General features: G+C 27.6%; 2 protein-coding genes across 2 annotated transcripts; one reads left to right on the plus strand and one right to left on the minus strand.

Annotated features, from left to right (window-relative positions):
* Positions 1-1,939: 1,939 nt before the first annotated feature.
* LOC123299983 (alpha-1,3-mannosyl-glycoprotein 2-beta-N-acetylglucosaminyltransferase) lies at positions 1,940-6,009 on the plus strand. Its single transcript, XM_044882429.1, has 8 exons — positions 1,940-2,054; positions 2,217-2,740; positions 4,136-4,343; positions 4,416-4,647; positions 4,805-4,909; positions 4,975-5,065; positions 5,480-5,650; positions 5,831-6,009. Exons 2-8 carry the CDS (start codon positions 2,321-2,323, stop codon positions 5,942-5,944), a joined length of 1,341 nt encoding a protein of 446 aa, XP_044738364.1. The 5' UTR covers positions 1,940-2,054; positions 2,217-2,320; the 3' UTR covers positions 5,945-6,009.
* A 7,460-nt stretch (positions 6,010-13,469) lies between these two features.
* On the minus strand, positions 13,470-15,202 carry LOC123300001. The gene is made up of 2 exons (XM_044882453.1): positions 15,054-15,202; positions 13,470-14,068 (listed from the first exon to the last, which is right to left on the minus strand). The coding sequence occupies exons 1-2, from the start codon at positions 15,115-15,117 to the stop codon at positions 13,635-13,637; spliced, it is 498 nt and encodes a 165-aa protein (XP_044738388.1). The 5' UTR covers positions 15,118-15,202; the 3' UTR covers positions 13,470-13,634.
* Between the last annotated feature and the right edge of the window lie 569 nt (positions 15,203-15,771).

A 15,771-nucleotide genomic window follows, 5' to 3' on the forward strand; every position in this document is an offset into this window, starting at 1 on the left:
GTGAAACAATATTTCCAAACGTTGCAAATATAAGACTAAATTTATATGTTCATTGTTGTTACTTCTCTCAGGTAAAATATTAAAGCTAGTACCCAGATTTCACACACTTCCATTACCTTAGAATATAGTTTTGTGTGGCCGCTTCATATAAATTGTTGATAAATTAGAAAGTACAACATTTTTAATACAATCAACCAATAAAAATGAAAATGATAATTTGTGATTTCTCGATGTCTGAAGGTAGATATGATATTCATTTGAACAACTGTTATATTAATTGTGAATAATACTAATGTAGTAGGCAAAACAAATTTCGACCTCACGGGCTTTTACACAAAAAATAGATTTTCGTCGAAAACCGATGAAAATTATTCTACAAAACATTTTGGCAAAAATAACTGATTGAGTCAATTGTTTAAATACCATATTAATCAATCGAGTAACAGCTATAGCTGTTTTGTGAGTTATTGTTCGGTGAGCTATTTTAACATTCGGTGAGTTATTAGCGAAATAAGACCACAATTTCTGCGAAATATGTGCGGAAATTGGACATCCATATTGCGTTATTTACCCGCCAGCGATGGCGGCCTCATGACAAGAATCATATTCAATAATGGCATATAATTGTCTTTCCAATGAAGGCAGTTTCATTGATATTAAAAATACTTTTCTTTATTTTATTTTAATTTTAAGTTGTGAGCCTCTAAAAACACATCCCTTATATTGACTGTTCAAACATTGGTATTTTTACGTTCAAATATGCATATTAGATCATTAAAAAAAATCTATTTTTTACATTTCAAACAAACATTCATTTTCAAATAACCTTGAATGTCAACTTCAAGATCAAAATTTATGTCGCCGTTAGAGACTCCTGGTTGAAAGTTATTTAAGACCTTAGATTTTTTTAAATGGCACACCTAACAGAATATACAATATCTGTTACGGTACTTCATTGGTAGAATTTTCCATTCTACTAATGCCGTAACTGCCGTAACTATTTGGCAGTTACGGCATTTTATTTATATATAAAATTTTTGAGATGATCTTCACAGCCCCTTATATTATCATTTCAAGGGCACTCTGTATGCCTTGTAACAGCATTGCTTGTCTTTATCCCATGATATATATTCAACAATAGGAGTCGATTCACTCCTTAAAAATCAGGCAATATAACTTTATACTTGTACATATGATTGCCTAAAGTTTCATATTTTGTGCTTCGTCTTGAAAGTTGTATAATAAAAATTGCTAGACGCATTAGGGCTAGATTAATAGAAAATAAGCTATTGATTTTGTATCGATGATGAAAATATACAAAAATTTCTTGAAATGTAGTTTTGGATGCAAACGATACATCGATGTTTTTAGCTGTAAAAGCTAATTATTTTGTATTTCTTTGGAAATATATATTAAAAAGTGTTAGATTTATTCGAGTAATAGCTTCATCTTATGTATTTTATTGAATTATGCTTTTCATCGAATACATGGACTATAATATAATTAGAGGATTAAAAATTTCCACCGATTTCTAATAAGTAATACATTAAAACAATGATCAGAATAATATTTCGCTATGGTTAGTCTAATACATACTAAATTTTTACATATATGTATATAATATTGCCTATTATAAACAAAAAATGAAAAGGTTTTTCCCGATAAACAAATTACTTTATCAATTTATGATTCTATTAAAATAATAATATTTTTATGTTTTTATGAATATTCTCATATCAAATTTTTTGAACCGAATCACCTAATTATTCAAAATGACCTTCAATTCTACAAACGATAAAAAAAAATACCAATTTAATTAGATTCGATTAAATAAACACTTTTTGAAATCATTTAATGTGTAGACTTCGTTGTGACTATATATAAATTAAATTAAAAGTGAATTAAATAATTTAAATTAAAAATAATTATATATGACGACCTTTTTGAACTAAAATCTGATCTAGTACAATATATTACGGATAGATGGATTCTAATTAAAAAGAAATTGACAGCTGCCACGTAATTTTGCTATGCAAGCATGTAACGAAAAAAAAGTATGTTTAAATATTAAAAAATAATTTAATTATGATTTATTTATCATCAAAGGTATAGAATTTTGTTACGTGCACTTGTGATAGTTTTATATTTGATAAATGGCTTTTAGGTTATCCAAATAAACATATGAAAAATAATTTTTTTTTTGAAATATGTTTTAGAAAATGAAAAGAAAATTGACTAATCAAAACCGACCGGGAACTAATTACCCAAAAAAATAATTCAAAATCTCAACAATTTTGAATAGTTTTTTTGTATTTCTAATATGCGTATTAAACGTCTTACAATCTTCTTATTAGCACTTTCAATTTTATTCATATGGATCGTAAGCACTTACATATTTTTCCCAACACGAGCCTTCAATAATGAAATGGGAAAAATGAAACATATTATGAAACAATTAGATGAGCTCGAAGGTGGTGTGTCTCAAATAATGGGTGCCAATAAGAATATATTGCATGAAATGGCTTCGGAATATGATTTACGCATAGAGAAAATTAAGAAGGCAACAGAAAAGGAAATCAGTCAAGATGAAAAATTGAAAAAGTTACAAAAAAGTTTTAATGGTGGTCCAGTAATACCTGTGATTGTTTTTGCATGTAATCGAATTACGGTTATACGATGTTTAGATCAATTAATACAGTATCGACCGGATCCACGTCAATTTCCTATTATTGTTAGCCAAGTATGAATTTTAAATTTGTTTATATATGTACAGTGTAATTCGGGCTTATTCGGAATATGTGCGAAAATTTTTGTGTGTGATTATGTTATACATGAATTCAAACGCGTCTTCGGGTGCAAAATTTCTTAATTCGTATCTGACCGTGTCTGTGTATTATAACGCTAGAAAAGCGTTATAATCTGAATAGTTTTAAAAATGAAATTTATGCCTCATCTTCGTTTGGGAGTGTGTATGGTAAATGGCGACGTAGAAGACTCACCAGCATTTTAAATACGTTGTATGCCCCCAGAACTCGATTTAGTAGTTTCAGTATTTCATATCGGCAGTTCGTTACATGTATTTAGCAGCAACAACATATTTCATTCATTCATTCTCAATATTGTCCAGAATTCGTGGAATTACTGGCTTTTATTCTATTTGAAAGTTCTAGAAAAGTATTGCTTTAATAATATTTACTGCTAATAATAATAAGTACTTCTAATTTTTAAGTGCATTATAATTTTGGGACGGGAATGAAAGGTTTCGAGAAAAATAGTATTTTTTTAGACCTTTCTTTACGGGCTCTTGTCTATTAAAACTGTAAAAATGAAAACAAAATCACTTAAAAAAATTTTCGCATTTATTTGTATCACGCCAAATTTCTGAAGAATGAATTTTTCAAGTCAAAATAAGTAGGAAAGTTCTTACAGAGTGGCTACTTTACTGGAAAATCTGAAAATGTCAGGGAATTCCGTAAAAAAGTAAGAAGTCAGGGAGTTTTATTATTTTCGTAACAAAGTTCTAAAAAAATTTGTATAATTATTTTTTTCTATTTGAATTATTTAAAAAATAACGCACGTGATTGTAATATCTTGAGTCATAGAAGTCCGCCACCAAATTAGCAAAGAGTAACATTCATAATATGAGTAATCACGATCTTGAGTCATATTTAATATTACGACTTTCCCTGTTCGTTATTTGTAAAATTTTCGTTCCTTTTTTTTTTTCAAAGCAATTTAAAAGTAATAATTTGACCAGAGAATTTTCGTATTATTCTACTTGAAATCTGGAAGAGCCAGGGAATTTTATCTTGAATGTATCATTAACACAGTATGACGATAATTTTTTTTTATTTTGAGATCTTCTTGATTAATATTTCTGGAAAACACCCCTGTTTTTGGGTCGGGGGTTAAAAAGGTCAAAATGTTAAATTATAATATTTCTTTATCTTTGCTCATTACAAAAAATTGATGAGAATTATCGAATCCCTAAATTGTTATGAGTACATTGAATTGAAAAAAAAACTTCTGGAGACTTTTCGACTTATGACTAGGCAAATTCATTCCCTAGAAATCCGATATTAATTATGTATACACCCTAAATATTTGACTGAATTTTTATAAAAATGGTTTTTAGGATTGTAATGATTTACAAACCAAAAATGCAATTAATACAAATTATGGTGATAAACTAACGTTAATTGAACAACCAGATCAATCCGACATTCAAGTACCACCTAAAGAAAAGAAATTTAAAGGATATTTTAAAATTGCTCGACATTATGGTTGGGCCTTAAATCAAACATTTTTTAAATATAATTTTGACACAGCAATTATAGTTGAAGGTAAAGAATTGTCAAATTACTGAAATTAATTCAATTTATTTTTCAATATGAATAATTTTTGTGTTTTTTTAGATGATTTAGATATTGCTCCGGATTTTTTTGAATATTTTGTTGGAACATATTATTTGTTAAAACATGATCCGACTTTATGGTGTATATCTGCTTGGAATGATAATGGAAAATCAAATTTAGTTGATATGGAAAATGGAGCCAGTAAATTGTATAGAACTGATTTCTTCCCAGGTCTTGGTTGGATGTTAACAAAAGAGTTATGGACTGAATTAGCTCCTAAATGGCCAAAAGCGTAAGTTTTTAATTTAAAATGCACCCCAAGTTTTTAATTTAAATTTCCCCAATGCACTCACGCATGAATGCACCCAAGCAAATGCTATGTATTTAAACAATTAATTCAGCTGGTTGTTATATTCACTTTTTTAAATATCATTTTTCTTCTAATATAGATATTGGGATGATTGGATACGTCGACCTGAACAAAGAAAGGATCGAGCGTGCATTCGACCAGAAATTTCACGAACTAGAACATTCGGGAAATATGGAGTTTCAAAGTAATTAATTATATTAAATATTAATTAAAAAAATATAATTTAAATTAATTAATTATTTTTTCCAGTGGTTTATTTTATGAAAAACATTTAAAATACATTCAGTTAAATGATAAATTTGTGCCTTTTTCGAAAATGGACTTAACATACTTACTCAAAGTAAGTAATTTTTTTTCATTTAAAAAACATTTTAATAAATCAGTTAGAGAAGAAACACTTTTCGAATAAAATATGAGACGATATTCCATTTGTTTTATAATATTAGAAGTTTTTGTCGAAACAGAAAAACTAGGGTATAACGAATGTGTTTATAATTGAAACTCCCTGAATCAAAATTTGAACTCGAAATTTTTTCATCAAGTAACAATTTTAACGTATCTCCTATTATAGAAAAACAGACTATTAAATTGTGCAGACTATGAAATTTTTTCATTGCACTGATCCCTAGCATATCTAAGTGTCTGTACACATTAGCTCTGAAAGCGGAAAAACAAATGTGATTTGCTTACACAAAGTTTCCTCTCTATATATTTCTTAATTATAGACTTTTTTTTAAGTAAATACGTTTTTCAGAACTATTACGATGAACCATTTCTGAAAGAAGTGTATGATAACAGTATAGAAGTGAGTTATCATAATTTACGAACGTTAGTTTTACCCGAAAAACAATCAATTAGAATACCATATACAAAAGAAACGTATAAAAAAGCTGCAAGAGCTGTTGGTCTGATGGATGATTTTAAGGTATGTAACATATTTTTCTTAATACTTGGTGTAGAGTCCCTAAACTTTTTAGGTATAAGTAAACTCAAGCTGGACAACATGCATGATGCATTTCAAACGTTTAATCTTTGCGTTTTGCTCAATTACAATCGTTTTGTGATTCTTTAACTTTTTAAGTAACACTTAATTTAAATTTTTCAGAGTGGTGTACCACGAACGGGTTATAGAGGTATAATTACATTCCATTGGAATGGTAGAACAGCATATTTAGCCCCACCTAGAAATTGGAACGGTTATGATCCTAGTTGGAGTTAACGATAATTTCTTTTTAAATTCACTATTAAAAATATTTCCAGTTTTTCAAAATTTCAGAAAATTCAATTACAGAGTCCATATAGTTTTTTTGTTCATTAAAAAAAACATGTACTTAAAAAATTAGGGTCAGCGGAGATTGAGCAAACTATTGCAAGGATTCAAAAATATTACTCCCTATTCATGATATATAGGGCATAAAAATTTACGCTTTGATGTGTGTCAATTATGACCATATATTTTAATTTATTCTCTGAATTGATTGAAACATAAATAAGTACAAACAACTCATTGAAAAATTTAATGCAAATTGTTTGTCAAAAATTTGACGACATTCGTATTCATTGACATTTTTTTCGGAAACGATGCATTTTTGGGGTTCTTTTTCATACAATATTTATATTTTAGAATTGCATCAGCTACCTTTGGCCAATATTTGTAATCAAGCTAAAGATTCGCTTAGTGTATGTTTATTTCTAAAAAAAAAAAATGGAATATTTAAGTGAGCCTCTAACAAATCGTAATGTATATGAATGTCATTTCAAAATAATTAGCCAACGCCTGCAGTGGAACGAAGTTAATGTTAAATTTAAAAAATATTTATGGGTTTCTCTACTTAGTCGCGTCATTCAGCGGTTTTAAATGTCATAGATTTTTTTTTTTTGGGCGTAATTTAGAGCAATTTAATTTTGCAGACACAAAACGACCAATTCAAAAAAGTGTCCTAGTCAGCTTTTTACTGTTTGCCGTGCGATTGACTCCAGTTTACATTTAATTGCCATTGTATATTATTTTTGCTAAAAGAACCGATAAAAAAGATCAGATTTACTAGAGATCTTTCAGATTTATCGTATCCCCAATAAAACTTTAAGAGCTCTTACCTTTACGGCATAAGGTTTTGGTTTAAACTACCTTTATCGTAACTTTCGAAAACTCGAAGTAAATACCGCTATTTATAAAAACATTATACGGCACTCGAAGAACTTTATGTTTTTTGGCAAAGACAGAGTTTGGTTTTATGGGGCAATTTTCGATTCTCGGGTTGTGTTAAATTTTTTTAAAGTCGCAGATTAAAAATTGATATTTTTTCAATTCTTTTGAATTATATTAACGTCGTTCGCATAAGAGAAACATCATTATTGCAAAGGACTAGAGCAGGGGTGACGAACCTTTATGTATCTTCCTTCAAAATTTCTCCCTCATGAAAACATTTACTATGCCGAGCATGACAATTTTTGCAAACTTATTTAATCATAGGCGCCGACTATTTATTTCTGCTTTTTATTGTACTTGCAATTAATTCATTTTGCTCTACTTTGTGATCGGTGGAGTGCCTAAAATATTGTGTCGTATGCCATCAATGGCACGCGTGCCATTGGTTTGCCATCCCTGGACTAAAGAATCAAACTTAATGAAACAATTTTCGATTCTCGGGTTGAGCTTGTGTTCTCATCAAGTGAACTCGGTTTAATTTTACAATAATGCTTCAATAACATTAACTTCATATAAATACGTGTTCGATCAGATATTATAAACAAAAATTCTTGCCCAATAAATGTGGTCTTTATAAAAAAAAAAAAGAAAAATTATAAATTTAAAACTATAAAAAAACAAAAAAGAAAAATATTTATTTTTTTTAAATAATTGAGAATATTGAAAATGAAATGAATGATTTTCATATTAATAATATATGAATATGGTAATTGTAAATAATTTTTTTTTTCAAATCTAGTCTATTAATTCTCTCTTGTTGTGGTCAGTTTTAATTTTCATTTTGTTTTTTTCAATTTCAATAAAAATAAAACGTGCATTTAAAAGATTCAGGATCAGTTTCATCAACTATGATTACATTAATTTAAGCTTATTTAATCATTATGGCAACAATGTAATAATCGAAACGGAAAATTGCTGTGAAACAGACATTACTGTTAAATATGTCTTTTATATTTATTTATAGAATAATATTTTATAAAAAAAAAAAACCCAATGCAACTAGGTCAATTCTTCTCAAATAGATACGCTGATACTTCAGCGCATTGAATTGACCTAGCTTTGTTGGCGCTTTTTACAACTATTTTTAAGCAAAGATCTTTCAAAAGAAATCTGCATTTTGATCTTCCACCATATTTTATATTGTTTATTAATTAATTTAATTTAATTTACAATAACAATTTAATTTATCTCTAACGGAAAAATTGAAAGTAATTAATCAAATTTGATGCAACTGGCCCCAAAATAATAAGTCAATCTCAATTCAAAAAAAATAATACTGACTGGTAAAAGAGGTGAGACATTGTTAAAAATAAAAAATAAGATTTTTTGGTTTAAAGAAGAAGTTTAATTATATAATTCTTTCTGAAATTACCCGTCCTATCATTTAAATTTTAAAATATTTTCTCGTAGGCAGAACTTCGAATTATAAAATAGAAATTTTTGATTTAAACAATTGATGTTTATCTGTGCCGTAAATTCAATAACAATCAATCAAACTAAATTTTACATACTTGTTAAAAATTGTATTTTTGTCTCAACTTTTATTCCTGTCAGTTGATTAAGAAATAGGGTGGGAGAGGTACACATAATAATTTCTAATTAAATGATTAACATTATACTATTACGTAAATCCAAGTGTAAATTATGTTTACTGAGAATTTCGGTATGACACCAAAAGACTTTTAAATATTTACTCATTTCGAATAAATTTCCATTAAGTTAATTTTTATATAAAAATGTTTAATGAGAAATGTTTCATAATAAGATAAAACTATTTATCTTGAGATAATTTCGTTCGTATTACGAGCAAAAATTGTATGTAAATAACCCAATAGAGTTTGATAAAAAAAGACACGAAGTGTCGAAAATAATACTTGATCTGGTTTTTTTTATTACAAAAATGAGAAGAATTCAAGAAAAAAGCAAATATAATATGCATATTTTTTCCAGATGGTTTACTGCTTAAATGGGTAGTTAGATAATATTATTAAGTTTTATTTCAAAAGTATGTACTCCACTAGATCAGAGGTTCTCAAACTTATTTCGTCTACCGCCCACTTCGAGAGTAAATTATTTTTCACCCTTTCCAAAGAATGTTATATCAGTCTTATCCTATAACAATTATTTTATACAAATTAGTCTTATCGCCCCATTGTAGGCCTCTAGCGCCCACCAAGGGCCGTTTTCGCCCACTTTGAGAAACACTGGTCTAGATTATCTTACTTTTAATGGGTATAGAAAATGAATTAATTAGAAGTAAATTTGTACACATTAAATTATGACGAAGTTATTTTGTAAATCCGCAATTTTATTTTAAATTTAAACTTAACAGAAGGCTTTTTATTCTCTTGCTTGTATTTGCTACACGTCTCGCACTACCTTAATCCGACCTTGATTATCTCCCAAATTCTTGCTAATAATATGTTCACTTCTTTCTCGAAACCACTATTTAAAAAAAATCGGATCAGGTATTTTTTTTCACCAAATCATTCAAATTCTATTGGGATAATTTTAAAAAAAATATTTTTATTAAATATTATAATAATGACAAACATTGTATAGTTCCAAATTATTTTTAGTATAATATTAAAAAATACATAAATTGAACTGAGAACTTTTAAAAATGATTAAAACTAGAATTTTATGCAAAATCATAGTTTTTATTGAGATGCGCTCAGGCTGGTCAAAACAAAATATATATATTCATATAAAAAATTTTAGCAATATTTTTTAAATAATAAATTTAGCTGACAATTTATTGTTCACACATACAAATCGAAATATAGCCTTATTAGCTTTCAACTAAAATTATATGATTTTCTACCAGTTATCGTGTTAATTCGAAAATAATTTATAAACAATTGGAAAATATTTGTTCCCCCTTCCGGGCAGAAAGTGTCAACAAAAATAACATATACATCACGGGGGAAATAAAGAATGTGTGAGATCTCATATCTACCTGAGACCTGAGACATTCTTTACTTTTGGTCTCTAGATGTGTAATATACTATTGGGATTCTAGTTAGAAAACGTCGGAAATCACCATCGTTAAAATTTTTATACAAACATGTTTCAGATTCAAATTTTAAGTTGAATTTTTTGACTTAATTTCGTTCAAAAGTCAATCTTTCAGGGATGCGCCAGCAACTAAAATTAGAAAATGTAATGTCGAAACATCGAGAGGATTTAAATAAAAAGTGGAGAATATTAATGAAAATCGATTAAAAAATGTCCGAATAACAAGATGACTTAAGAGCAGTCGTACAACTTTTAAATTTTTATTTAATTCATTTGCCTAGCCCTTTTTCCAACGTTGTGTTAAACTATAAACTATTTTCGAATTGCAATTTCTGATATACTGATGCAATATTTAAGTAGAGAAAGAATATGAAAGCATATATACTCCCACATATATCACTTCTGATGTATACTCTTAAAAATAAACACCAATAACTCATGGAAATATAAATTTATTTAATTTTATTAATTCAATAAAACTATCTATCGAATTCGATAGAAAGCTTTATCGATTTTGATTGTTTTTTTATAATAATTTTTGATTTCATTTTTGTTTTAATTGTGACTAACGCTGGCTAACATATTGAACAAATTGTGCCTCTTTTAACGTATTTAAAACAGATGAAATGAAATGTTTATACTGAGCATAGATTTACACATCATATTATCTCCAAAGCGGATTATTTGATTCGATTAGTGAAAAAAACATTAAATATTCGATCAATAGAAACAATAGGAACAGAAATATTTCATGTTTCGAAGTAGTTGATCCATTATATTTTTATAATGTCCTGTAAAAGAAAGCGCCACATTTTTCTAAATTTCCCCCAAATTAAAAATGTTAAGGGCTCGACATAAGTATATGTATTGTAGAACAACCTACTTTGAAAAATGGAGTTGCTGTTTCACCAAAATCTCTAGAACCATTGATAGAGTTTTCGTGATTTCCACTAATCAAATGAAATACTCCCCAAGATTTTTTTTATGAATAGGAATTTCATTCGAATATTTCAGTGTTATTAAAAGAAACCTTTATGCCAAAATCAAAGTTTACTAGATAAAAGCCAAAAAATGAAAACCAGACAGAAACACTGAAATAAACTTTGAAAAAATTGTTCATAGATGATTCATCTATGAAAAATTGACGAAAAACTTCATCTTATGTATTTAATTCGTAAATTTATGTTCATTTATCTTGCATAAAAAATCTAGAAAAAGCCGCAAAATAAATTCGTTTGCAGAAATTTTATTAGATAAGAATAAAATATTTATGCCAGAAAAAACTGAAAAATTGAGCTTCCTAATTTGATATAATATTAATTTTTTTTATATTGTTTATAAAATATAAAAAAGCAGCATCACATCGTGAATAAAAATTTTTATCTTTTAGTGTATTTTAAGAGTTTTTTTTTAATTTTGTTTGCAAAGTTTTCATTTTTTTAAATTCACTTCTAAGTTTTTCAAGTAAAAAAAAAAAACATTTGAATGCGATCTCACATAACATACACAATGTTTTTAATTTTTTGGTAATTAATTAATTAATTGATAATTGTTAAGTTTTGATATATAAAAAAATTATTATAATTCAATAATATTATTTCCACAAGGCGTTTAGACATAATATAACTTGTTATAGAAATGTGAAATGTGATTTTATTGTAAATTATAAACAAATTATTTAATAAATTATTAAGAAAAAGTTTAAATTTTTCAATTTTACAGAATAATAAAAGAATTTCTACCTTCTAGCTCATTTTGAAAGGTCTTTAAAGAGGCGTAGATCCTCAAAATCTTAAAAAACAACCCTACATAGAGAATTTCAACTCATTTGAATTAAAGGAGGCAGCTGGATATAACGGAATTTAGTGAGTAGAAAAATGTTCAGATATCCTCAAAACACCATTAATCACAGAGGCGGATTAAGAAATTTGCGACCGTAGACAGTATCTACTTTGCCTTATGGATAATCTGCCATCATGTTCTAGGGACAGTGGTAGTGATGATATATTGTCTGCTTTCCGAAGACGTGGGCCAGCATGTCTTTCCAAGCTGTCTAAATAGCTTAGACGTTTTCTTCCCAGTCCCTTTTTACGTTTGAACTTTTCCGCTAAACATATCATCTGGAATCTGTTTTTTCTAATTATATGACCTAAGAAGAGGTCATATCTTATTGAAAATTGGAATATGTATGTAGACCAACTGAGGTACCTAGTTCTAATATACTATACTTACGCTGTTATGCCGATTTTCGACTAAACGGACTAACAAAAACAAAACACAAACTCATGTCGAATAAAACAAAACTGCTACTTTTTGAAGACTAGCACTATAATGGCCATTATAGTTTCGGTTTTATTTTTATGTTTTAGATTTTCGAAAACTGAACTATCCGTTTAGTTAAAAACCAGCATTAGTTTAATCGCATGGCAAAATGAAAATTCGAATAAAACAAAATAGTTATATTAAATTTTTATTTATTTATCACAGGAATGATTATTTTTTTTCATCATACATATTTATAAAATCATCAATATATTATTTTTATAATAATTGTTAACTTTGCATATGAGATCCATATATAATCGTCTCTTAAAAATAAATTCTAATTGTAATTATAATATCTCAAACAGTTTTTATTTATCTTATAAATTACACAACAAAATTTATCTTAACGATTTACACGGTAATTCTCTACAAGTTATTTTGTTCAATCTATCTTCTATAAACATACAAATTGTAACAAAAGAAAAAGAAAAATTAACAAAAATGATTTAAAAAGGTGTTGATAATCCTATTTACAATGGTAATCTTTGATAAATGTAATTTTTAAAAGGTATTTTACCTCATGAGGTCTATTACGATTTAAAATGTGAAAATTTTCTCAATGATCCGAAAGAGGTTCGAAATTCATTAAAGCGAAGGTTTAAGAGAAATTAATGGGTTTTTAAAGGACAACACAATGGATACAGGTCCCCGTTCGAGGGCAACACAACTGATCGAATCTTCCAACCAAACCTAAACTCAATATCTATTAAAATATGTAGCAGGGAATTTATTTTGACTCTTTACAGCGCTAAAAAATTCGATAAAATACCTCTTAAAGCATACAAAATAACATATTTTTATGAATAAAAATAAACTAAATTTACGTATTTTGGTAGATAAAGTGGCCTTATCCCTTAAATTAAAAATTTTATGAAAAAATGAAAAAAATAAATACATTAAAAATAATATTTCAGTCACATTTATGTATCTAATTGAGTATGTAGTCTCATTATTAAAAATAACAAATTTTACAGGTACAAAAATTGACCAAAATAAGTAAATATATTCTAACTTTTAATAATATCATTTTGAATTACGGATAAAGGTATTTCTCCACTAATTTCAAAAATCATTTTCCCAAGCAAATTTTACATGATTGTTGATATTATTACTGAAAAATTACGCATTTTTAACAATAAAAACACTGAAAAAATTGTTAAAAAGTCACAATATTTGAAATATTTTAATATGGATTAGAGTGAGCTTTTCATTGAGCTTGGAAACACGACCAACATTTTTCGCTTGAAGGATTTTTATCGATAAAAGTTTTTCTAGCATATGTCAACTTAAAAAAGATACTCTGTATATACTGGGGACCCTTTTGTACGAGTTAATTACCAATTAGCAGACTCTTGTTTTACGCTAATGGAGGATCATCATCGTCGTCATCATCCTGGCCAATCATAACATCATCATAATTGGTCGTTGTTCGATTATACAATTGTGAACGTATTTTTGTAATAAAACGATACTTTCTTTCAGCAATATATGTACCAAACACAATTACAAATGCAAATATGAATATTAATAATGTTAAAACTATAATCGTTAATGTATTCGATGGATCGCTGTTAGCATCCATGTTGGGTGATGACGTTGTTTCATCGTCTGATTTTAAAGCACTCTCTTCAGGATTTATATAAATGCATGTATTATTAATTGGTGAACGTTGATAATCAGTCTTGCAATCACAAATACCATGATCAGAGGTGACATTCACTTGAGTACATGTCTCAAATTCTGTACAACCTGTATCGCCACTAACATCATTCAAAATACATAATTTTTTGGCTGAAACAGAATATAATTGATTTTAATACAACTATAAATAGTAATATCTAAGATTGATGCCAAACGAGTGTAAAAAGTGGCAAACGTGGATTTGAATGCGCGTGAAAGTAATTTCGGAAAAATTCTCTCAAAAATGGCTTCTCTTTTTCGATGTTAGTTTAAAAACTAATTATTTTCAAAGTACAAGATTTTATTGCACTCTGAAAATTCAAACGCCAGTGATATCAACATATCGTTTTAGTACGCTGGATGATGAATGGTTTGTCCCTCAACTTGTTTTCACGGAAAATGTGAATTTAGCGTGATTCCGATTGGCTCTCAGCCTTAACGGATATCAAGACGTCACAAACATTCACAAGACGTTTTTATACTCTGTAATATATATCAAGGTATACTAAGTTTAGTACCAAGTTTGTAACGCTTAAAGATTTGATGCTACGAACAAAATTTTGATATAAGTGTTTATAAAATCACCTATTTATAGTCCTTTTCGGTTGTCTATCTGTGTGTCTGTAAGGAAGCACGATAACTCAAAAATGAAAAGAGATATCAAGCTGAAATTTTTATAGCGTGCTTAGGACGTAAAAAGTGAGGGTAGGACTCATCTTGTAAACCATTGGAGATAGAACAAAAGTTTAAATGTAATAAACGTGTCTTAAAACAAAATAAGCAACTTTTGTTTGAAACATTTTTTCGTAAACATCACTGTTTACCCGTGAGAGCAAACACAGACTGCATTATCTGCCTTGAAATTTCACATTTTAAGTGTTTACAGTTTAAGTCCAAGGCTGCTTTGTTGTTAAAACTACTCTCCAAAAAATTTCAAACAATCATTATCTTTAAAAATTCAAGATATACCTAATCATAATGCTAAATTATTCTCGACACTAGTAGAAAATAAAATATTATAATGAAATATTAAATATGACAACATAACCTAAATAAAATACAATCGAATAATAAAATATATTAAAATTAAACTAACCTTGAATAGAATAAAAAAATATAAATAATAAAACTATTAATGAATACGGATCTAATTTCTTCATTGTAGTGTAAAATTTTCATAAAACATCAAAAATAAATAATTTATTCAACTTGTACAACATGTCAAAAACTCAAACTTCAAATCTTTATTATGTCAGTAAGAATGAAACAATGAGTGACTGGATAAAGTCCCATTTCCATCGTTTCATTGTTCTAAATTGCTAATCATATTTTTATCTTGTTTTTTGATAAATAAAATCGAATTTCTTATTGTAATCATGTGATTTTGTTTGCATTCGTTTGATAAATTTATAACAAAAATATTGATTTAGTTATTATCATTTTTATAAATTAAGAGGATATATCAGAAAAAAGATATATAATAAAAGAAAAGAAAACTGATGTTTTTATTTAGATTATGAAAATTTGAGGCCGTAGTACTGTAATAAAATTAGCGTGGGATATTAATAAAATTTATGAAATCATATATCAAAAAATTTCTCTCTTAAAGCTCCTTCGAATTGCACAATTGCTCCTTAAATAATTATTTAATTAAATATTTTCAATTAAAAATACAAAATTTTTGTTTATAATAATAAATATCTCAGTAAATTCATAGTTTTTCCAAAAGTTTATGCTACAAATAAATTGTTCCCGTTTAGTTCTTTAGGGATTTAACAATATCGATTTATAAATATCATATAGGCAAGGCACAT

Source organism: Chrysoperla carnea, chromosome 5, assembly GCF_905475395.1.
Source record: "Chrysoperla carnea chromosome 5, inChrCarn1.1, whole genome shotgun sequence".
NCBI lineage: Eukaryota > Metazoa > Arthropoda > Insecta > Neuroptera > Chrysopidae > Chrysoperla > Chrysoperla carnea.

Excerpts from the sequence above, each read along its gene's own strand:
- LOC123299983 (XM_044882429.1), top strand. The coding sequence starts at position 2,321 with ATGCGTATTAAACGTCTTACAATCTTCTTATTAGCACTTTCAATTTTA. Across the intron at positions 2,741-4,135 it reads TTCCTATTATTGTTAGCCAA|GATTGTAATGATTTACAAAC; the intron begins GTATGAATTTTA and ends AATGGTTTTTAG. Across the intron at positions 5,066-5,479 it reads ACTTAACATACTTACTCAAA|AACTATTACGATGAACCATT; the intron begins GTAAGTAATTTT and ends TACGTTTTTCAG.
- LOC123300001 (XM_044882453.1), bottom strand. The coding sequence starts at position 15,117 with ATGAAGAAATTAGATCCGTATTCATTAATAGTTTTATTATTTATATTT. Across the intron at positions 14,069-15,053 it reads ATTTTTTTATTCTATTCAAG|CCAAAAAATTATGTATTTTG; the intron begins GTTAGTTTAATT and ends ATTCTGTTTCAG.